Source organism: Camelus ferus, chromosome 17, assembly GCF_009834535.1.
Source record: "Camelus ferus isolate YT-003-E chromosome 17, BCGSAC_Cfer_1.0, whole genome shotgun sequence".
In the NCBI taxonomy this organism is placed as follows: domain Eukaryota; kingdom Metazoa; phylum Chordata; class Mammalia; order Artiodactyla; family Camelidae; genus Camelus; species Camelus ferus.
This window is the reverse complement of record NC_045712.1, coordinates 45455683-45479365: the sequence shown is the minus strand read 5'-3', so window position 1 is coordinate 45479365 and position 23683 is coordinate 45455683. Positions and strand designations below refer to the sequence as shown.

Below are 23683 nucleotides of genomic sequence, written 5' to 3'. Positions count from 1 at the left end.
TTCAATTTTTGATTGTTCATGTGGATAAATAGAAATACTATTGATTTTTGTACATTAATCTTTTATCATGCAACCTGAATAGACTCATACTAGTTTTCGTAGTTTTTTTTGTTGATTCCTTTGGATTTTGGGTGTTGGCAGTCTTGTCACCTGTAAATAAAGATAGTTTTTCTTCTTTGTTTTCAATCAGTAACTTTTCTTATTCTTGCCTGATTGCACTGGTTAGACTCTCTAGTACAGTACTGAATAGAAATGATGAAAATAGACATTCTAGTCAGTTCTCTGTCTTAGGGAAAAAGCATTCAAGTATGATGGCAACTGTAGATTTTTTGATACCATCAAATTAAAGAAATTTCCTTCTATTCCTAGTTTGCTGAGGGTTTTTTATATTAAGAGTGGATGCTAGACTTTGCCAAGTGCTTTTTCTGCGTATTTTTGATCATCATATGTTTTTTCTTATTTAATTTGTTAATTTGGTGAATTACATTGTTTAATTTTTGAATGTTAAACAAACCTTCAGTCCTTCAGATAAATCCCTCAAAATTTGTCATGTATTATATTTTTTACATATTGTTGGAATCTATTTGCTAACATTTTGTTAAATTTTTTTACATCTATGTTCATGAGAGATATTATTCTATGGTTTTCTTGTAATATTTTTGTCTGGTTTACATATGAAGGTAATACTGGTCTCATAGAATGAATTGAAATGTATTTCCTTCTCTTCAATTTTTTTGGAAGAGTTTATGTAGCTTTTTTTTTTTCCTTAAGTGTTAGATAAAACTCACCATTGAGGCCATCTGGGTCTGTATGTTTCTTTTGTGGAATGGTTTTAAGATGAATTCTATTTCCTTAGTGTATATAGAACTCCAAGTTTTCTGTTCCTTCTTGGATAAGCTTTGGTATAGTTTTTGCTTTTCAAAGATTTTGTCCATTTCACCTAAGTTCTTGAATTTATTGTTATAAAGTTGTTTATAATACTTACTATCATTTTAATATCTGTAAAATCAGTGACATCTCCCTTCATTTCTGATTTTTGGTAATTTTTTTATATATATGAAATTTTTAAAATTTATATATATATATGGAGTTGCCATATCTAACAAAAATCACAATGACTGTACAGTATCTATTATAATATATATATTCTTTGAATTTTAATTGACACTACACCAATTTTCAAAGACTAAAGACTAAATTTCTCTGATATTAGTAATTTTTGTCTTTTTTTTCCTGGTCAGTCTAGCTAGAGGCTTATTAATTTTATTCATATTCTCAAAGAAGCAACTTTTGATTTCACTGATTTTTTAAAAAATTATTTTTCTGGTTTCTGCTTTATTGATTTCTGCTCTGGTCTTTAATATTTCCTTTATTTCCTTTGGGTTTCATTTGGTCTTCTTTTTCTAGTTTAAGATGGAAGCTAAAGTCATTGATTGACCTTTTTTTCTTTACTAATATAGGTTAGTGCTATAAATTTCTCCTGAAGTACTGATTTAGTGGCATTTCACAAATTCTAATGCTGTGTTTACATTTTCATTCAGTTCAAAATGCATTCTATTTCCATTTTATTTCTTCCTTTATCCATGGGTTATTTAGAAGTGTATTATTTAGTTTCCTAATATTTGGGCATTTTCCAGATTTTTATGTTATTGACTACTAATTTAATTCCATTGTGAGCAGAGAATGTACATTATATGACTTTCAATTTTAATTGAGACTTGTTTTGTTGCCGAGAATACACGGTCTATCTTGGCAAACATTTCATGTGCACTTAAAAAGAATGTGTATTCTGCTGTTGTTGGGTGGAGTGTTCTATAAATACAAATTAGGGCAGGTTGATTTGAGAGTATTGAGCCAGTCTTTATATCTTCACTGATTTGCTGACTTCTTATTTGATCAAATATTGAGAAAAGTGTATTGAAATCCATACCTATAATCTTGGATTTGTCTGTTGCTCCTTGCAGCTCTATCAGTTTCTTTCTTCGTGTATTTTGAAGTTCTGTTATTAGGTCTATAAACATTTAGGATTGCTGTGCCTTTGTGATGAATTGGCCAGTTTGTCATTATCATGCGGCCTTCTTTTTATCCCTGGTAATACTCTTTGCTCTGAGGTTTGCTTTGATACAATACAGCCACTCCAGCTTTCTTTTGATGGCGTTGGCATGGTATGTTTTCCCATTCTTTTACTTTGAATTTTTGATTTGTATCTTTATATTTAAAAGTGGTTTCTCTTAGGCAGTATATAGTTGGGTGTTGCTTTTTTGATCCTTTATGACATTTCTGGCTTTTAATTTGGGTATTTAGGTAACTTACATTTAGTGCGATTATTGACATGGTATGGTTAGTTTTACATTCTTGTTGTTTGTCTTCTGTTTGCCCCATATGTTCATTCTTGCCCTTTTCCTCTTTTTTGCCTTCATTTAGATTGCGTATATTTTACAATTCCATTTTGTAGCTTTTTTTGCCTAACAGCTCTAACTCATTATTTTGTAATTTTAGTGGTTGCTTTTGAGTTTGTACTATACATTTAAGTTACTTATCTCTACCTTCAAAAATTACATTATATTACATTTCACTTTCATTTTTCATCGCTCAGCATTTATGCTGTTGTTATCACACATTTTAATTCCAAATACGACATAAACTCCACACTAGGTTATTAGTATTTTTAACAATCGATTATTTTAAAAGAGATTTAAATAACTAAACAGTTGGCTTTATATACTCAAGTACTTGCTGTTTCCAGTGTTCCACATTCCTTTGTGTAGACACGTGTTTTCGTCTCGGGTCACTTTTTTCTGCCTGAAGAAAGTGCTTTAACGTTTCTTGTGCTGCACATCTGGTGAACTCTTTCAGCTCTTCTACGTCTGAAAGAAGTCTGTTTTTTTTCTTTCAGTTTTGAAACATATTTTTGCTGAAGATAGGACTCTCTGTTGACAGTTTTTTTGTTCTCAGGGTTTTGAAGATGCAGCTCCTGTTCTCTGGCTTTCTTGTTGTCAGTGAGAAACCCTCTGCACCTTTGCTGTGTCCCGTGTTCATCGCATGTCTTCCCTCTGGCTGCTTTTCGGTCACTGATTTTGGCCAGTTTGGTCATGATAAGCCTGGGTGGGGTTTCCTTCATGTTTCTTGTGCTTGGAATTCTTTGAGTTTCTTGGATTTGTAGTTTTATGGTTTTCCAAAAGCTTTGGAAAACGTGTGGCCATTGCTTCAGATAACACCCCTCCCTCCGCCATTTGCTGTCCTTTAGGGGGCTCCAGTCACACTCGATCAGGTGGCTGGAAGCTGCCACTCAGTTTATTCACATTCTGTTCTTTCCATGCTTCATTTTGGATCATTTCTATTACTGCGTCTTTAGGTTCACTGATCTTTTTTTTCCCACAATGGCTAATCTGCCGTTAATTCCATCCAGTAAATTTTCATTTTAGCCATTATGGTTTTCATAGCTAAGAGTTTGTGTCTTTAAAAGATATCTTTCATGTCTGTACATCAGACATGAAAGTGTAATAAACGTAACGTGTTTACCCTTCACTCTGGCTTCACAGAACCGTGCTCTACAGAACACGGCTGTGATAACCCGTAATGCCTTTGCCTGCTCTTTCTAATATCTGCGTCAGTCCTGGGTCAGCTTTGATAGACTGAACTTTCTCCTCTTTATGGAGATATTTTCCTCCTTCTTTGAATGGATGTTAATTTTTATTCAATGCCAGACATCGTGAATTTTACTTTGGGTGCAGAATTTTTTTGTATTCCTGTAAACACACTTGAGTTTTGTTCTGGGATGCAGCTGAGTTACTTGGGCGTAGTTCCTTTGAGATTTTTTTTTTAATTTGTTAGGTTGACCTAGGGAAGCGTTTAGTCTAGGGATGATTGTACTCCACTCTGAAAGTCCACAATTTGTGACCATTTTCACCACTGGCTGGTGGGAATGAGCACCGCTCCTGGCCCCGGGTGAGCTCTGGCTGTTGGTGCCTTGAAGGCTTCTTGTTGGGTCTTTCCCTGGCTTTGGGTGGTTCCGTCCCACGCACGCTCTGCTCAGTCCTCTGCGGAATTCTCGAGGGGCCCCCTGCAGATCTCTGAGGTTCTCTCCACTCTAATCCTCCTCTCTGCTAACTCGGACTGCCTTGATCAGACTTTTGACTCCAAATCCTCCTCTCAGGGAGCCCGCCAGGCTCCAGCTCAGGTCCCCTGCCTTGCGCCGTAGCAGGACAGAGGAGCGGGGGAGAGGGACGCATGGTTTGGGGCCAGGTTTGGAGCCCTTTAGGGACTGCGTGGGAGAAGCAGGGTTCAGTCCTGTATGTTGAAGCTGTACTTCAGGAGCCTGCAGGTGCCCTGAGCCATCCTGCTGAGCATGTTAAGGAGTCAGTGGCAAATAAGGGCGAAGAAGTGTGATTTTCTGCTTCTGGCCTTGCTGCCGACCCACAAATCACTGAGGACATTGCTCTTCATGACTCAGTGTCCTCACCAGGAATTGGACGGTTCTTGATACTGATCAGCTGCTGAGCCTATAGGTGGTCAGAGATGGTGTCTCCAGAAAGGCCCTGGTGTTACCAAGTGACAGCATATGGCACAGTACAAGGCTCAGAAGACTTGGCCCCCTTGCTTCCAACTGAGTTTTCTATAGAGGAGAAGGAACAGGGAGCCAGGCCTCTATTCTCACATGACCTCCAAGGTCTGAGTGAAAAAGAGTTTCAACTGATACGTAGTCAGTCATGGGATTTGCTTCTCAAAGATGGTCCCCGGAGTAGCAGGACTGGCATCACCTGGGAACTTCTTAGAAAGTTTGCCCAGACCCGCCACCAGAGTGCAGTGTGACAGGAACCCCGGCCGCTTCGTGTGCACATTAAAGTCTGAGCAGCGCTAGGAGCTGTAGTCAGCACTTACATATTATCCACTTGAAACCTTAAGAGAGTAGCTCTCAAGCAAAGTGTCCTTTCCACAACAGAATAAAAATTTGAGGAGCCTGTTGTAAATGTGAATGGTGACGCCTGCCCTCTAGTGGCTGCCCAGCCACTTGCAAGGAGTTTTAAAATGTTCTCTCATTTTAGGACCTTTGCGCAGAACTGCCGAAACATTGAACACTTAAACCTGAACGGGTGCACAAAAATCACTGACAGGTAGGTAAGGAAGGTTAGTTTGGGACTCACTGGCCATGGGAGAGTCATGGGGAGAGAAAGGTGGTTGAAGATACCTTTAGTGCGTCTGCTCTTTTTCAGCACGTGTTACAGCCTTAGCAGGTTCTGTTCCAAGCTGAAACATCTGGACCTGACCTCCTGCGTGTCCATTACCAACAGCTCCTTAAAGGGCATCAGGTAAGAGTCCCTGCTGGTGGTGGTCGTGTTGGCTGGGAAATGGCTGTGAACATTCCATTGTGTCTGAAGCCTTCCTAACAATCCCACTGGAGCAGGAAGTGGGCGACTCGGGTCACAGAGGTCTCTGTACCCCAAACGGCTTGTGAGCTGCTCAGAGCTGGTCACGAGCTCTCCGCAGGTGGGCTGCGTGTGCGTGACTTGCTCCCTGTCCCCCCAGCGAGGGCTGCCGGAGCCTGGAGTACCTGAACCTGTCGTGGTGCGATCAGATCACCAAGGACGGCATCGAGGCCCTGGTGCGAGGCTGTCGCGGCCTTAAATCTCTGCTCTTGAGGGGCTGCACCCAGGTACCGGGGTCCATGCAACCTGCTTACCTGATGTGCATCCGGGGTGCGCTTCACTGGGGAGCCTGCTGCCCTCTCTTCCCTCACCGGGGTCCAACTGTCTTTTGCTTTCTCCATTCCCTCAGTTAGAAGATGAAGCTCTGAAACACATTCAGAACTACTGCCATGAGCTTGTGAGCCTCAACTTACAGTCCTGCTCAGTAAGTAACGTGCCTGCCCTTTGAGCTCCCACCTGCTCCGTGTTCTCTCCTGCAGGAATCGGCTGGGACCGCTGTGAGCGCCCCAGGCAGGGAGGGTGGTTGCCACACCCCAACTTCACGCCCCGTGTCCCTTATGATCTACCAGTTTGCCGAGATGAGAACAACAATCTAAGCAAAAAGGCCAATACAAAGCCATTAACGTTTCCCCTAAAAAGATCATAGCTCTGAGTCTTGGTTTATTTTACGGTATCAGGAATGCTGTGAACTAACCTGCACAGTTCCTGGTAAGGTCTCAGTGTCTTGTCTTTACTTATAAGCTGGGGATGAGGACACCTCTCACGTTGTCTCAGTGGCTAAAATGAAATAACAGGTATGAAAATGCTTTGAAAAGTAAAAGGCATGTTCAAGAGCAAGGTGTGGTTTTCACCAGCAAGTTATTAGCCTGTCTTCACTGCCGCTGTAAATCCTGGTAACAGAGGCTGCTTGCTGCATCCTCCAGGGCTTCTCAGGGGGAACATCAGTTTTGAGAGAAGAGAAATCCCTTGCATTTGTCATCTAGCATTTGTCATCTAGTGAGTGAATCATAAATCTTTAGAGTCCTTGATGGTGGGAAATGAAACAAACTGTCTTCTGAGCAAATATTGACCACATGGGACTGCACTGTTCGAACGCAGAGCACAGGAAGCTGTGATGAAAAATAATGTGAGAAAGAATTTGTATCTATTTATATGTGTAATCACTGAATCACTGTGCTGTACAGCAGAAACTAATACAGCATTGTAAATCAACTATACTTCAATTTAAAAAATGGGAAGGGGGAGGGTGCAGCTCAGTGGTAGAGTGTATGCTTCGCATGCACGAGGACCTGGGTTCAATCCCCGGTACCGCCATTAAAATAAGTAACTAAACCTTGTTACCTGCCCCCCCAAAAGCCCTTGTTCAAAATAAATAAATAAATGAATAAATAAAAAAAAATTTAAATGAGAAAGAAAAACAAAACAAAAACCAAAATAGGACCTTGAATTGTATGTAGGACAGCACTGGCAGGCGACTTGAATATAAATGTAGATGTTTATTTCTACACAAATTAGTATATTTAAATAAAGTTACTAGTTTGAATCTTCTTGGCTAAATTCATAGCATTCTGAGCCACTTATCAATAATTTAGTGCTTCATCTCACTATTTTCTAAAACATTTCAGGAAATATGATAAATATACACATGTCTGCTCTGCTTTATACGGTAGAGAGCTAAAGCATTAATCTGTAGAAATTCAACCAAAAATTAATGTGTCACTTAAGCAGGCAAGTCTTGCCAGCTCTTTGTTAAGTCTGATTTTTTAACACAAGTTAATGGTTTTTCCCTGGAAAAAAAAAAATCAAATGACTCTCGGGAGGAAGATGGGATTGTAACATTTCACTCTGAGAGTAATGCTAGGGCGGTTTAAAGCTGTGCAGAGGGAACGTAAATATGTGTCTGCCCTACACTGCGCCCTGTTTTGTTTCAGTGATCAGGATGAAACGCCAGTAACTGGCAGCCCAGACGGCTGGGCGCTCGGTCCGCCCCGTGTCTGCTGCTCCGGGTTCAGCGCTGCCGCCTCTGACGCTCGTTTCTGTTCGGTTTCCACAGCGCGTGACGGACGAAGGCGTGGTGCAGATATGCAGAGGCTGCCCCCGGCTGCAGGCCCTCTGCCTCTCGGGCTGCGGCAACCTCACCGACGCCTCCCTCACCGCCCTGGCTTTGAACTGCCCGAGACTCCAGTGAGTGCGCTGCGCCTTTGGCTTTGGGGCTGAGAGCAGAACTGGCGGGCTTCCTGCAGGAGGGGACAGGCTGACCAGCAGGCAGAACAGGCGGTGGTGGCGGCAGTGGTTGTGTTGTTGGCTTTTGTCCGATGGACTGGGAGACAAGGTGTGGTCTGGTTCATTGAGGGGTGAGTGGGGAGCCCCACACCGCCCACCACCAGGGAATCCCAACCTTAACTTCTCGAGGGACTTCCCTCATTTGCATGCCTGATTGGTTAATACTTTGACATCTGGGTGATCTTACAGTGACAGAATGATAGCCTCACATCCACGTGTCACCAGGTTCTCCTCTAAACCAGCTGCTAAATGAACAGAAGGGGGAAAAATCACAGCTGCCTTATTTATCATTTCTCACCTAGGCAAGAAGAAAAGTTCTGTTTCAACAAGTAATAATTTATTTTCTGATTTTCCACATGATACTGTGCATATTAAAACTTTAATAATGGCAACAAATACTAATCATGGTTAACATGAGTTGAACTCTGACACTTCCAGGCTCTTTGTTAGACACTTTCAGGAGCGCTGCCTCCCTTACTCCTCACCGCCCTCTGTGAGGCGGGGACTGTTCCCCTCTTGCAGAGGAAAACCTGAGACTCTAAGAAAATCACATAATTTATCCTGGGTCACATGGTGAGTTAGAAGTAAAACTCGAATTTGAACTTAGAGAGTTTGACTTCAGAACCAGCAGTGTTAACCCCAGTCAAACAGGCAGAAAGGGGAGGCTTGTCTTGTTCTTCTTTACTTAGCAGTGAACTGATCCACTTTTCATATTTACACCAGTTACATATCTTTTAAGGATTGTCTGTTTGCCTTTTCCCCATTTTTCTGACTATTCTGTTAGGGAAGATTTTAGATAATCTTGATATTTCTGCATAGTAGAAGGAGTCTGGATGATCAAAACTGGTGAAAAAACAGGTCAGAGTTACTGCTATGAGGGAGCATTTTAATTCAGAAATGTTATTTAAGCATCCACCCTGGTAAGCATGGGTGTTTTCATTGGCTGCAAATTTTTAAAGTTTCCTTCAGGACAACTGTGAACTTCAGTAAATGCAGTACGTATCAAGGTAATTTTGTTGACGGGGGAGGGTAGAGCTCATGGTAGAGCACATGCCTAGCATGCCCTAGGTCCTGGGTTCCATCCCAGCACCTCCATGAAAAATAAATAAACCTGATTACCTCCCCCTGTGGGGGGCAGAAATGGGAACAAGAGAATTTTGTTGAGTAAAAGTACATTTTAATTGTATTTAAAGGTCAGAAATATTGGAGTAATACTTAAAAGCAACAGCAACCACGTGCTGGTATTGTAGGAAGATTTTGGCCATATTGCCCGAGTTTGGGTCGGGACTTCGCGACTGGGGCAGGCGGTGGTCCTCCCTCAGCCTCATTTTTGTGTTAGGACAAACTCGAGAGTGCACGGCAGAGGGCGCTCTCCCCTCGTTAACCTGTCTTGCTTTTTCTCCTTGTGCTCCTTACCCAGGATTTTGGAGGCTGCCCGATGTTCCCACTTGACTGACGCAGGTTTTACGCTTTTAGCTCGGGTAAGAGAGAGATTTTACCAAACCAAACCGAATTCCAGCTCACCTCCCTCATTCAGTAACCTGGGGTGGTCCTGGAGGCTGCAGAAAGCTCCTTCAGAAATGACAGGCACCAAGTGGAGCAGTCATCGGGGTGCGCTGGCCTCTTCTGCAGTTGGCCAGAGAACTGGGGAGGCCCAAGGGGGGCTCAGCGGCGGTCTGGGCCGTGCTGTCACTTGGTCGGGGGGGCCCCCACGAAGGAGCCGCCTCCTGGCGAGCACCCCACCTCGTGCCCGCCCGGGGTCTGTTCTGTGGCTCAGGTGTACGTGCTGTTACCAGGAGCCACTGGGAAGGTGTGGACAAGTGCCTTTGCAGGACAAGAGAAGGAAACGCAGCCCTAACTCCCATTTCTAAAGTGAATATGATTCCAAGGGCACCTGCTCCGCGACGTGCTGGCTCACTGGGGCCCTTAGGACCAGGGCACGTTCCTGGATGGGAGGAGACGAGGATACTGGGCTGGTGCTTGGGGGGACAGGCCCCGTTGTCGCCCCAGCCGCTGACTGGGGTGTCTGATGGACTCTTACAGAATTGTCATGACCTGGAGAAGATGGATCTGGAAGAATGCATTCTGGTGAGTGGATTCCTGACAGCCCTGCAGGGCTGCCCCTCGGTTGCTGGTAGACAGACAGACAGACGAGTAGCCGGAGATGCCGGCTGGCTCGTCTGGCCCTGCACTTGCCCCGGCGCAGGTGTTAGGGCTTGGGAATCTGTGAGGGCCGCGGCGGTGGGCTGCGTGAGCTTGGGGTTGTTGTCAGTCATCGGAGCTACAGCCGAGAAGTCCAGGGTAGCTCCAGCTTTTGCCAAACGTTTAAAAAAAGTGGGTGTCTGTGTGTGCTCGTTTTCACACAACTGAAGGGAGAGAGAAGCAAGGGGATGACTCCACAAAGAACCCTGGGGACCCTCCCGGCCCACTCCCTCTTTGTCCCCTGTCCCCTTTGGGGCACCAGAGGAGAAACAGGAGAAAAGCCTGGCAGCTCCAGGAATGAGCAGAACGGAGGTGGAGAGAGGACGTCGCAGCCCAAGTGCGTCAGGGAGGCGTCTTTCCCTCTCGTACCCTCCGGTCCGGGCGTTGAGGAGGAGCAGGGTTAGAGGTCGGGTTCTGTGTAGAAGCCCCCCCCGACACGCGTGTCTCTCTGCAGATAACCGACAGCACGCTCAGCCAGCTCTCCATCCACTGCCCCAGGCTGCAAGCCCTGGTGAGTCTCAGCTTTTTGTGACGTTACTTACCTCTTGGGGACGAAAGAATCTCCCACCCCAGCAAGAGCCGTGACACCGGCAAGGGTCTCAGCCTGCTGACTTCACAGGTCTGTTAGTGGGCACCTTGGGAGGTGGGCAATCTAAAGGTCACTGCTTTCATTTTAGGATGTGAACCTAACAGGGGCCACATCCTCACCACTTCCCTTAAGTTCACGTTCATGGCGTCAGGTGGAGTGAAAGCACGTTTAAATGAGGCCAGCCTTCCACTGCGTTTCGTATACGTTCACACGTGTGTCTATGGGGGTGGGGGAGGAGTCAGGATATACTGAAAGGTCCAGAATGAGCGCGAGAAGTGTCACTGACACTCAGCCGTGCAGACGAGTCACGTCCCGTGGAGGGGTGGGGTCCCGGTTCCCTGCGCAGGCCGTGGGAACTCTGCCACTCCTCCCACCAGCCTGGCCCTGTGAGGCAGGCGCTGTGGACATCCCCATTCTCTATGAAGAAACTGAGGCTCAGCGTGCTTAAGAAACTTGCCCAAAGGCCCCAGGTGTCGTGGCTTCTGTGGGGTCTGGTCTTGCCTGCGCCCTGGGATACACAACAGATTTTTCTTATGCCGTCTGTCTCTGACTCCAGGGACTAGAACTTCATAACCTCATTCAGGCTCTATTTGGCCTTGTGTTAACACTCTCCACCGAATTTCTTTACTTTGACATCCCTTTTGGGGGCTGCTTCTGTCAGGTGCAAGGGTGCTGCGCTTTGGGCAGCTCTGGGGCTCTTTTTTTTTTTTTTTTTTAAGAGTTTGGGATCAGATTTCAGAGATCAGTCAGGAACCTGCCTGTATCCAAACTCTCTGATGACATTGTTTTCCTATTTGTAGATAGTTTTGTAGTTTAATGTCCTTACCCCCAGGCTGGTTCTGACCCAGTTTTAGAACCTGCAGACCCTGTTACTCAGACGTGCTTTCCCTGGGCTCGGCTCATCCTCCAGACCCGGCCTCTTGGAGGTGTGGGCAGATCTAGGGGCCTTTCTTCTTCCCACTTTGCCCTTGTCCCTCCCCCCCCGCCCCGCCCCAGACTCCCAGCCCTCCCTCCATGTCCGCAAGAATCTCAGCACATTGCTCGTGTGCACTTCCACCAGCTCCCTGACTCCCACTCTTCCTCCTGCCCCCTCAGGAGTGCAGGGCCCACCCCGACAGCTTGTCAGGAAGTGGCTTCCAAGTCAGCGTCCTCCCTCCCCAGCCAGGATTCCTCTGACTGAACATCTTCTCCGTCTTCCCCTGTATTTATATCAGCTACTTCCAGAAAGGGGACCTAGAGTAAAAGGTAAACTGTGATAAAACCAGAAGTTCAAGATAAGAGCCCCAAATTTAAAAAAAATGGAGAATTAGCCAAAAAGTAGGGAAACAATCACAGTTGAAGTCTAAACTTAGCTTTGGAGAGGCCTGATGGCCAGGACAGAAAAGGGAAACGCTCTGTATTCTATCCGTTCTATCTGTTGTCTGTCCATTGAATTCACTCTGTAAACACCTCTTGAGGAACACGCGCCAGGCACTGTTCTAGGCACCGGGGAACAGAAAGGCAGCTCCTGAGGAGGGACGAGCTTTGTTCTCACCCTGAAGCCCAGGAAGCAAGTGTCTGGGTCCTTGCTGGAGGGATGCTCAAGTGTGCTCCCCGCTCTGGTGACGCACAGTGACAGCAGTGCCTCTGTCAACCCTCGGGTGAGGCTGAGGGCAGCAGACAGCACAGGTGTCCCTGGACGTGCGTCCTGCACGGCAGGTCCCCCAGCACAGGTGCGCTCCGGGAGGGCTGGGATGGCGGCCTCGGGTGTGCCAGTGCCTGTCTCCTCCCTGGAGACACAGCCCGGTCCCCGCCCTAGCCCTGCTCTCAGTGACAGGGCTGGGATCCCTCCCCCAGCCTGGGGGGGAGGTGGTCACAGGAGGCAAAGCTACAGAGATTCAGAATTTTGAAATGTGGTTTTTATCTTTTACTAAAGATCTGCAAACAGGAAGAAAGAGGGACGTGACCCCAGGCCAGATGACCGCCACGCCTCGTTTGCTAACACTTCAGTTCCCAGGCTGAACTTTAAGCGTGAGCGGGGCAGGTGTGCACATGCCCCACCCCTCCCGGGAATCGCTCTGTGAGCCTCCGGGAGGAGGGGCCTTGTAGTTACACAAAATCAAAATCTTGAAGGGTATTTGAAAGGGAAGCTGATCCTGTAGAAATGTATGTGTTTGGAAACAAGAGGAACTCTAAAGAATACACAGGGGGGCCTGGAAGCATCTGGAGTCAGGAAATTTATTCTAAGGAGGTTAAGGACCCTCTCTGTTCCTTCAGCTTTTAGTTGAGAGGACGTGTTGTCAGCAGTTCTGCTGGTAGTGGAGGGGCTGCTTTCCACTTCAGTGCCGGAGCCGCTTTGGGGGGCTTTTTAAATCATACTGTACAGCTCAGGGGTAGAAGCTATCAGGAATTTTAGCTGAATTATACTAAAGAATAAGGGATTATAGCCCCCCAAAAGGGGGCAATATATTACTGTCTTCATTTCTACAGTTTATTTTTCGTCCTGCTTTACAAGATACCCAGTGATTTGTAGGAAGCCAAGCCCATCAGGTGTCCAGTCAGCTACTCTTTGCTCAGAACAACAGGCACACAGCTGCCAGCGGGCGGGAGCCTGCTCTCGGCCACAGGAGAGAGTCTTCCAGGCACCCTCACTGCTCTGGAAGCAGCAGGGCTGCAAGACCGGGAACATTTAGGTGAATGCTTTCTCCACCTTAAAGGGGAAGCATTCAACACCTTTGAAGACAACAGCGTAAGAGACTATGTTGTGTGTGTCTGTTTCAGGCCCGCAGTCTGACAGACCTCACCCAGCCTTTCCCAGTCCCCCTTCTGTTTCCCGACTGCAACACAATTTAACCTAAATGGGACCCCTTCACCCCGCCACGTTCTCACTGTTGATCCCCGTTTGATGCCCGCCCCCTGCCCCCAGCCTGAATTCTGTGGCTGGTTGTTAAATCACTCCCTTGATCCACAAGATTCACCTTCTTCACTCAGCAAAGCTGTCATCCTCTTAAAAAATCTCAGCTGCTGAGCCCGTTCTCAAAGCAGGGGCTTTGAGAAATGTGTACTCACCCAAACCACAGAATAAGACGTCAGTGAGGATAAACTGACGTCTCGGCCACAGAACGCCACAGTGCACCGGAGAGGGGTTTGGCCCCGGCGGCGGGTGCAGGACTTGTGAGTCCCCCTGTGTGTGTGTGTTCCTGGCAGGTGGAGAAGGGCATCAGACACAGAGGACACAGCCTGTGTTTTCTGGGCTTTAGAATAAGGGAGGGGGCGGGTGTGAGGCCAAATGGGGGCCAGGACCAGACTCGGGCACCGCTCATGAGGTGGACTCACTCCTCTCCAGCTTTAAAGGGCTGACAGTGAGGAGCTGCGGCGGGGCCCACAGTCCGAGGGGCCGCTGTTCTGTGGCGCCAAGTGAAGGAGCGCGGCCCAGCCTGTGTTTCTCTCCCAAACTGAGGACCTGGTTTATTCAGACCTTCTGGTTAGCCTAGAATACTGAGACTCACTGGGCCACCAGATGGCTCCCCAAACTCCACAGCAGTGACTCCACCCGCACGTGTGGGAGCCCACGAGTCCTGCACCAGCCACGGGAGCCAAGGTCCACCTTACCTTGCATCTCTGGACTTCCTGGGTCTGGATGCCGGTTTCCTTCCACAGGTTAGGGAAGTTGTCATCCGTTATTTCAAGTAGCTTCAGCACCTTTCTTCCTCTGGGACCCTTAGAAGGTTCGTCTGTTTGATGTTGTCCTGTAAGTCCCCTAGGCTATCTTCACTTTTTTTTCTCTTGCTTTTCTGATGGGTGAACGTCTCTGCCCTGTCTTTGAGTCATGGACCCTTTCATCCGCTTTATCTAGTCTCTTTCGGAGCGTGCTGGTGTTTCCAGTTCAGTTATTGTATTCTTCAGCTCCAGGGCCTCCAGATAAGGGTGGAAACTCCCATCTCAGAGGTACTGACCAGCTCTAGCAGGGAGCAGGGCCGAGGGAGCCTGCAGAGCTGGCGTGTACCTGCCTGCCTTCAGCAAGCGGGCATGCACAGGCCCCTAGCTGGGTGCCAAACCTGAAGCCTGCCACACACGCCCAAGCCCCAGGGCCAGCACATAGGCCTCTTTCCCAGGAAGACTGGGAGTATGTTTCTGTCTGCAGTCTCTCAGTGCCTGGCGGTGGTAGCCTGCCAGGAACTAACTCTCCTCATGTTAAAGTCCCAGGGGACCCAGGAATGCAAGCCTCCTTTGGCCCTCGGGGCCAGGTGATCAGGGCATCCCCTGGGCACCAGCTATAAAGATTGGGGCACCCACCACTTGGAGAAGCTCCCCTCTGGGAGGTGCGGTGCTCTGGAGCGTGTCAGAGGGGAGAGCACTTGCCCTCCAAGTCTCTAGAAGGGATTCCGGGCAGCCCTTGGATGTGTGTTTAAGTGGAAGCCTGCTCCTCGGGCTGCAGCTGGGATGATAAACTAATAGGCTTCTTTCAGAGAAAGGCCGAACTCCTGGGTCTGCTTTCTCTTGCTGTGCCCGGGGCAGTCACCGTTTAAGAACTCTGCTTGGTTACCGTCCTGTGGGGCCCCACTAGCCAGGAGAGGCAGGCTTCTGCCCTGGTGGCAGCTGCAGAAGCCGGGCTCCGCGGAAGAGCCAGGGGCTGCTGGGGGTGGGCGCGGTGGGCGCGGGTGGGCGCGAGGCCTGGAGAGACACAGGGAAGGTGCAGAGGTGGTGCCCGCCAGTCTCTACAAGCCTCGCCTGCGCTGGGCCTGGGGATGGGAGCCCTTCACAGTGGCTCTTATCAGGAAGGTGAGCCCAGTGGTTTTCAGAGCTGGACGTGTTAGGGGCTTGTCTTAAAAGTTGGGGGCCCCATGTGGGGGGACCCTTTGCTCCTGTGAGCAGCTCCAGGATTGAGTGCCCTCCTGATGGTGGGTCTCCACACTCGGGGGCGGGGTTCATGACAAGACTGTGCCCTGGCCTCTCCTCCGCGTTTCCACGTGGGCCTTCTCTCATCTCCACGACATGCAGGAGTCACTCAGCTGGGTTTTGTGTGTCTTCCAGGGAGGGCGTTCCATCTGGGGCTGTAGTCATGGTGGGAGAGGGGAGTCCAGGGTCCTCTCACGTGGCTGTCGACCCAGATGGGCCCTTGCAGCGTGTCTCCACGCGGACACACTGGAGGCTTGAGGCCAGCCCAAGGCCTTGTGCCTAACTCTGCTGCCAATGCTGGGTTCCCGGGACCCTGCAGACAGCCACTCTCCCCCCGCCTCCCCAGAGCCTGTCCCACTGCGAGCTCATCACAGACGACGGGATCCTGCACCTGAGCAACAGCGCCTGCGGCCACGAGAGGCTGCGCGTGCTGGAGTTGGACAACTGCCTCCTCATCACTGACGTGGCCCTGGAGCACCTGGAGCACTGCCGCGGCCTGGAGCGCCTGGAGCTGTACGACTGCCAGCAGGTCACCCGTGCGGGCATCAAGCGGATGCGGGTGAGTGCGGGGCAGGGGCCACCTCCCGCGTCCTGTCCCGAGCTGGCAATTACGCAGACTGCGACCTTGACACAGGCATCGCCTCAGACTTCCTTATTAGACCCCCTTCCCTGGAAGAGTCAACTTCCAGAGTGGGTCTGAGCGGAGGCTCCATGTGTCTGCTGACTCAAGGCCGTCATCAGGAGGAGGCAGAACGCAGTCCTGGCTGGTTTCCAGGCGAAGTGGCCGAGCAGACTGGTGTTCTTTCCCACGCAGTTCACCTGCACCATCTTCCTGAATATGCGTTAACCTCAGGCGACTTTCTGCTTGTTCCCCGGAGCAGCCCCAGCTGCTTCAGCTGTGGGGGCCCCACTCATCTGCACGTAGGGGCCGTGAGCACCCCGGGCAGAAATGTTCTGAGTTTCCCTTTGTCTTTAGAAGGTGTGGTTTTAGGGGTGTGTGTGTGAACAAGAGCACCTTCAGCCTCCACCAGAAATACTGTTCGGACTCTGCCTAGCAGTAGAATGAAGTAGATTGGACACGAAGACTGTGGCCTTTTCTAGGATGAGGCCTGCAATCCCCGAACCACAGCATAAAGAGCACCTCCCCTTTTCCTTCTGCTTCCAGGCTCAGCTCCCTCACGTCAAAGTCCACGCCTACTTTGCGCCGGTCACCCCACCCAGCGCGGTGGGAGGCGGCGGACAGCGGCTGTGCAGGTGCTGTGTCATCCTCTGACCCAGCGCGCCACGAGGTGTCCCTTCCTGAGGGAAGACCCGAGTCTTTCTGACCGACTCCACCATCACCCAGACCTGTTGATTTTTCCAGTGGGAAGGGCGTTTACAGGTAAAAGACTTCCGTAGGGACGGCAGGAACTCTGGTGACAGTTCCCTCCCTCGTTCTGCTGCGAAGCAATCAGCTCGAAGCCTCGCGTCAGTCAACCCGTGGCAAGGGCCGTCTCAGCGCAGCCAGGACCATGCAAGAAACCCGGATCTCTTAAGAGGTAGGTGCCGCCTTCCTAGGGATAAATTCCTGTCAGCGTTCCTCAGCAGACCATCAGTGTTGGCGCAAACTGAGCAGAAAGATAAGCTGTTGATTTTCTACCTGATACTCAAAGCCAGGGGCCTACTTTTATTCACAATGATTCCATTTTGATTAGAAGGACCTTTCCAGTTTGAAGATCAAACAGCAACTTTATCAGAGTGACTGTACTGTAAATTCATAATGCCTGACAGTTTTCTATGTAGAGACTTAAGTGGAAGGCAAGTTAATAGGTTTCCATGAGACACCAAAGAAATGAGGACTCCAGAGTGGGTGGAGCTGGGTCTTCACCTTTCTGTTTCTGTCAACTTGTCGTAGACACGTCTGGGGACCAAAAACACAAACTAAACAAAACCAACTCAGAGTCTGTGTTGCCTGGTTGGAAATTACAAGCTCTGGCATATGCTACAGCACATAGTGTGTTTTTGTTCTAGAAAAGCTAATCATTGTCATCTCTCACAAAATTTGGGGGATGTTAAAGAAACAGAGTTAAGGCTCAAGTTATCTACAATATAATTGATTAAAAATAATGAATGGTGCATGTAGAATGGATGTGATTTTTTTTTCCCCAAGTTTATTTTAAAGTCTCTGAAATCAAGTTACACCAAAAATTTTACACACTTAAAACTCAGATCAGTAAAGCGTTGGCACCTTTGAGACTTACTTACAAGAATGAATAAACCATGGCGATGCTTATTACGTCAGTTTTACGGCCATTTTCTTATGTAGGACAAATCTGAGCAACACCATTGTCCAAATTCAGACCTTCCTAATGTTACCTAAGAGCTGATAAGATGATCTAGTTTCTGCTCTGTGCTGTCACATCTGTGACCTTTATCAATTAAGACCAGGAACCCACACCACGGTCACTGTGAGCCTCTGTGCTCACGGGAGCCAACTCCTCTGAGCAAGCCACTCCCCACACCGAGGAGCCCAGAGCTCACGAGCTGAAGGAAAGAGCAAGCACAGACACCTCCCCGCGCCCAGCAGCGCTTCTGGGTGGCGGGCAGTACAGAGGCGGTTAGGACGCAAGGCCTCAGCTGCACTCCATGGAGAGATGGCAGAGAGGGACCGACTCCAGAGCTACCGGGACTGTCAGGATCATCGTCAGGGTCCTGATGATTTTACTGCCTGGTGACGCACCCGAGTACTTCCCAGTCTGGAGCCTGTGTGAATACCTTAGCAGTTATTTAAATAGACATTTACATGATGGATGCAGGAAGTTATGAATACAGCTTCTGTTTTAAAATTCTAAATGATCAGGACATTCTATGTATTACCTCTTTTGAGCCAGGACACAACCTATCACAGCATCTGGACTCTGCGGTCAGTGACGCATGACTGTATCATTTACAAAACAGGAGAACTGGTGATAACAAGGACACAAACCTGGCTTTCTTAAGTGTGGAACAATTACTGGAATAACTGGTCCTCCTCTGCATCAGCTTTGAGAAAACAACAAACTCAAGGAAATGAAAAAAAAAAAAAAAAAAAAAAAAACACTCACCTCTTGTAATATTTGGATGTGTACGCAGAACATACCCAGGGAACCCCTGGATTCTATGACTTGAGGTGACACTGGCAGGAACTGGGATTTTAAATGAGACACACATTTGCAAAACAATCGGAAAACATTTATTATACTGAAATGTGTACATCCTACTATTAAAAAAACAAAGTAGCAAATTTGCTGGTGCCATAATTTAACCTGTTTCACTGGGACAGACCAAGTTCAATGCCGCCTGGTGTAAATTTCAAGTTTGATGGGCTTTTAATTTTTTTTTTTTTACTCCACTTCGCAAACCTGATGAGGAATTCAAAATAGCACACAGCATTAAGTGACATTTATTGTTCCATAAATCTTGAGACTCAAAGGAATGCTAAATAGACAAGCAAAACTCTAAAACAATTAAGAGAAGCTCACTTCTTTCCCAAGTGATTGGTACAGAAAACATGTGGTCACACACAAGCTAAGGGACGATGACAGAAAGGAAAGCTCTCCTGCCTCAGGGTCTATACGAGTTACAGATATTTTCAAGCTGAAGATGGAAAGATTTAGAGACAGTACTTTTTCATATCAAATTACCCCTTTATGGGTAACATAAAACATAAAATGCCAAAGCTTTTAACGCTTTTAACTACTGAAGTAGTTTCTCTTCTGGGAGAGATTTCAAACTCAAAATTACTCATTCCTATTTCTGAAGAGAAGGATCAAATAATACATTCAAAACCCAAATACCTTGGTAAACGGACAGAGGTGTATACTTAAAGTGGAATTGAAGTTTGAAAAAAAAATTGTGTCTACTACACCACAGGCCTCAAATGCTTGCTGATGAATTTTGAGAAGGCTTTGAGTGAAGGGAGAAGATAAAACGATAGTTAAAAAAAAAATTTGCAGAAACAGTGGATTCCCTTTGAAAAGTATACTGGCCGACAAGCATTTGGTTTTGTGGAAGAGGCACTCTTTTTATAGAAAAGGAAATTATTACGTGGTGTATAAAAAAAGCCCCTAAGTAATCACCAGAATGTCACCCATGATTGTGCTGAAGCTCAGGACTTGAGACAGCGTGAGGAATCCTGACGGTACAATAGTGTTCATGATGTCTAGTGTTCCGTGAGTAACTGCGACTTGATAATGTAGACCCCTTAACACCGAACCAGAGACTGTCATACTGTGTTCCCTGCTTAGGTGTATTTCCAATGTCGGGGACAGGGCTTTAAAAATGTTCAACAGGACAGTGCAGGGTGAGAAGGGTGGCGGGAGACCAAGGGAGGGAGGAAAACAAGAAAGAAAACCACATGAGTTTAAAAGGCATGGGGGCTTCAAAAATGAAAATCAGAAACAAAATGCTAAAAATGGAAGCAGAAGCAAAAAGGTTTTCAATAAATCTGTGACAAAGCAGAAACACGAAAGTCTTTGTACCTATTAGGATTTACACTGATCCTCTCACCAAGGTACTCTTGATAACGCAGTTTGCTTCCAGCCCGTCTTCCTGGCTCGGATGTCCCCCGAGCGGGCAGGATCCGTAGACGCCCTCAGACATGATCGCTTCCCAGCAGGCGCCAGGCCCCTTACCTGCCCACCGGTGACCCCGCGTCACTCAGCACCGGCGTCGCGTCCCCGCAGACAGGTCCGTGCTGGCTCCTCCCGCGCAGGTCAGCAGAAGGTCCCGGCCTCAGAAGCCAAACTGGCACAGAACGTAAATGCCCACGGTACGGTTTTACATTCATTTCCAAACCGCATACAGTGTAAAAAGCCAGCAAAGGCTGCTTCTGGAACTGTATCTACTGGCCTCTCTGCCAGAGAAGCAGGCAGCCCCGCCTGCCATGGCCCCCGGAGGCGTGGGGCGCCTTCCGGACGCGCCCGCCCTCACGAGGACACCCGGCCACGGCAGTGACAGTGAGGAGAGTCGCTCTCATACAGCTCATTAGAAAGGTCATCCTGTGTTTTCAATATGAAACATTTCATATGGTAAAATCCAATCCCAAGACTTCTTGGATTCAGTCTTCACACACTTTTAGGCGTGACTTTATTTGGTACTGAGTAAAGTTCAGACTACGTAAGACATCACTTCAAAATTATGTGGACGCCACCGCCATTTTCAGCTACAGGAAAGGAAAGAGAAGTTACACGTGATTTCTTACCAGGCTGGAAAGTGAAGATGGAACCGAACACTCCTAGGCCCTCGCAACCTCCCGCCCCAATTCAGAGGTTACCTTGAAATAATCCCAGAGGAAAAAACCTCATCAACTTGCTCCAGCTCCTCTCCCTGACGCCACTCCACCACACGGTCCCTCCTGAGACATCTTCCTTTACCGCAGGGCCCACGCTCCCATCACCGCCCATCCGTACCGCCCGCGGTTCTGGGAGGCCACGGGCCGCCCGCTGAGGCAGCAGGCCCGCAAATACATACAGCCAGCGCTTACATCCCCCTTTTCTAGAAAAAATGAATTCTTCAAACATTTTAAAAAAAAGACTACTTCTGCCTGATGGCCTCGTGTTTCTCAGGAAATGGTACAGAGCATGAAGTTTCCCCTGTGGACAAATGCCTGAAGATGAGGACACAGGCTGGAGGGGCGTCCTGTGACGCCCGACAAAGAAATGGCCCCCGCCTTCCCGGAACACAGCTCAACGTACGAACTTCCCTTTTTAAAGACAATGTAAGTTTTGCAGAGTAAAAAAGGGTGACACATGACAGCTTGCTCTTGGAGGTGCAGCTTCTGTGCTCAGACCAGATTTAGACCCTAACTCACCAGACTTTCCAAGGTCTCCTCTCGCGTAATAACCTTACACTTAGGCGCCCCTCCTTTCTCTAACCCTTTCATTGGACTCTCTTGAGTCCCATCAGGGCCCGCTGTCTACATTCTCCCCCTCAGCGACCTCAGTGGTCTTCATGGCTTGGACTCACCACTGATTATGCTGAAGGCTTCCAAACCCACATCTCAAGCCCAGGCCTGTCTGGCCAGCCCTGGACGGACCTAATGACCTGCCACGTTTCCGGATCTAAATTGGAGCTCTTGACCCCAAGCCAGACCTACCTGTCTGCTGGGACCACCGTCTGCCCAGTGGCTCACATGAGCCACAATCACTCCCTCAAATGTGGAGCCCAGCAAGGCCCTGTCTCTAAATGTGTAAGATACCATCGCCTCTCATACAGATGGTATCACCTGCCTCCAGTTTTCCCACCTTCTTTCTCATCTGTCTCTAGAGTTGCAGAAGAGGAAGAAAAAGACCTATTCACATTACTCATTTGTTTAAACAACTGACTTCCTGGTACATTTCAAAATCTAAACTCCCCCCGACACCAGACTGGCCTCCTGCTCAGCTCTCCCCTCACTGCCCGGCAGCCACATGGCCCCCAGGCCTCCAGAGAAGCCAAGCTCTTCAGCCCGCACACAGCCCCACGCTGCCTGGGGTGCTCCTCGCGCGGCCAGCCCTCCCACACTCCGGGTTTCGGCCTTCAACAGCCCTAACAGCTCTCAACAACCCCTCCCCGGACCCCGCAGCCATGAGCACTCACACATTCTCGTTCCTTCACGGCACCTAAGCTGCAATACGTGTAATCATGCGCGTCTGCTGACTGACCCCGGTTCGCTTTCCCAGCTGCAGCGGGAGTTCCCCAGCCTGGCACCGGCAGCACGTGTCTGATGCGAGGGGTCCAGTCAAACATCAGCCCGGGGAGGCCTGACTCCTCTTCCCTACTTGCTAATTAATTTCTATTTCAATCACTAAAAACACTTTCTTAACTCAAACTTTCTTCTTAAAATAAGTGAAGCCAGCATTTTCAAAAGTAAACACACAAGATGACTGCAGATTGCATGCACACACGATCCCTCACGTTCCCAGCATTTCAAGACACACATAACATGCAAAGTACCTTTCACTGTGGAGAATAAAAAACAACTCTCATCTTGAAAGTTCTGGACCATCTAGAAGGATAAAGCAGATGTGTAATTAAGATCCAACTGTCCTTTCTTAACTGATGAGAAAAGATTAAAATTAGTTAAAAATTAAAATTAGTGAAAGGAAAAGTCATAACCTATATCCCACTGCACAAGTACAGGCCTCAATGGCCAAGACGGTCGCTCAGGAAGGCGGTGAGCAGCAGGACCCACGCCTGCTGTGGGGGCCGGGCCCTGCGCCGCCCGGGCTTGCCCATGGTGGTCCCCGAGATCCGGTCACCCCGGCCCACTGGGGAACACCCCTGCCAGGTCCTGTGAGTAATGACTCTAACAAAAAGTCGCCACTCTGAAGTGCTCTTATGACTTGCCTGTCACTAAACGAGGGGTGGGGGGTGGTGCTACTTCCCTTCTAACCTTATAGGGCTTTTTACAATTAGTCATCAAGTAGCGTACGAAAGGGAGACACATCCAAATGCCTCGCTGCCCTGCAGTCCCCCGGGCCCAGTCGGGAGTTCAGGGGGGTGGGAGCGGAGCCACGGTTCTCCCAGCCTTGTATTCCTTCTACCACTCAGGACACGTGGAACCCCTGGTTATAAGTTCTTACCAATTTGATCCCCAACTGAAAGTGATTCTCACGAGTACTTGCAGAGGTCATGGGGTTTTTCTATAGCTCATCAGTGACACAAAGAAAAGTCCCAGTGTGAAAGGGAAAAGCAAGCAGGCACGCCAGTCCGAGTTACCTGATCACTAACGAGAATGTGAATACCAGTGGGGCCTTGTCTGTAAACCTGGTGAATCTGGTGGAAAGGAATATTAAACACCAGCGCAAGTTTTCGAGCAACTTCTGAGGCAACCATTTCTTCCAAGTAGATAGCGTGATAAACTGAAATAAAAAGTGAAAACAGCATTTTAGCAGTAGTCTTTGATGTCTTCCACCTGATCTATACGAAGATCACACCTTTCAAAGTACTAAAGAAATAAAATTGAAAAAGGACCCCCCCTCACTGCCCTGTGACCATGGTACTGCATTACTTACGCTCACACATGTAATGTAATGAACATTAACATCTCTGCACAAAACGATACAAGGTTTTAATCCTTCCTAAAAGCAAAGAGGCCATTAATGACCGCATACAGATGGGCACGGAGGATCTTTTTGGAATCTTGGGACTAACTGGACTGTGATGGCTGCAAAGCTATATACAAAGTATGACTGAATTGCATACTTGCAGTGGGAGGATTTTATGGTGTATAAGTTACACCAAAAGAAAGCTGTTTTCAAAAATGTTTTGTTTCTAGCAATTTATAAAGAGAACCCTAAAAAGG

At 48.0% G+C, this 23683-nt stretch overlaps 2 protein-coding genes across 5 annotated transcripts in view; one reads left to right on the top strand and one right to left on the bottom strand.

Annotated features, from left to right (window-relative positions):
* FBXL2 (F-box and leucine rich repeat protein 2) overlaps window positions 1-23683 on the top strand; it is a 59119-nt gene that overhangs the window by 34537 nt on the left and 899 nt on the right. The window contains exons 6-16 of one of the 3 annotated variants that reach the window (XR_004312400.1): window positions 5046-5114; window positions 5214-5309; window positions 5527-5653; window positions 5776-5850; window positions 7480-7610; window positions 9130-9190; window positions 9753-9797; window positions 10366-10422; window positions 15725-15937; window positions 16544-16916; window positions 18249-18818. Coding sequence is in view for 1 of the 3 variants with exons in the window: in XM_032459350.1 (XP_032315241.1) it covers window positions 5046-5114; window positions 5214-5309; window positions 5527-5653; window positions 5776-5850; window positions 7480-7610; window positions 9130-9190; window positions 9753-9797; window positions 10366-10422; window positions 15725-15937; window positions 16544-16651 (982 nt within the window). In the remaining 2 variants the exon portion in view is untranslated. Of the gene's footprint in view, window positions 1-5045; window positions 5115-5213; window positions 5310-5526; window positions 5654-5775; window positions 5851-7479; window positions 7611-9129; window positions 9191-9752; window positions 9798-10365; window positions 10423-15724; window positions 15938-16543; window positions 17779-18248; window positions 18819-23683 lie in introns of those variants that run through there. The other 2 variants (XR_004312401.1, XM_032459350.1) reach the window with 2 other exon arrangements.
* UBP1 (upstream binding protein 1) overlaps window positions 18567-23683 on the bottom strand; it is a 43642-nt gene continuing 38525 nt past the window's right edge. For both annotated transcript variants that reach the window (XM_032459348.1, XM_032459349.1), the window contains 3 exons: window positions 23098-23240; window positions 22333-22384; window positions 18567-20560 (listed from right to left, as the gene is read on the bottom strand). In XM_032459348.1, the coding sequence (XP_032315239.1) occupies window positions 20523-20560; window positions 22333-22384; window positions 23098-23240 (233 nt within the window). In that variant the 3' untranslated portion in view covers window positions 18567-20522. The remainder of the gene's footprint in view (window positions 20561-22332; window positions 22385-23097; window positions 23241-23683) is intronic.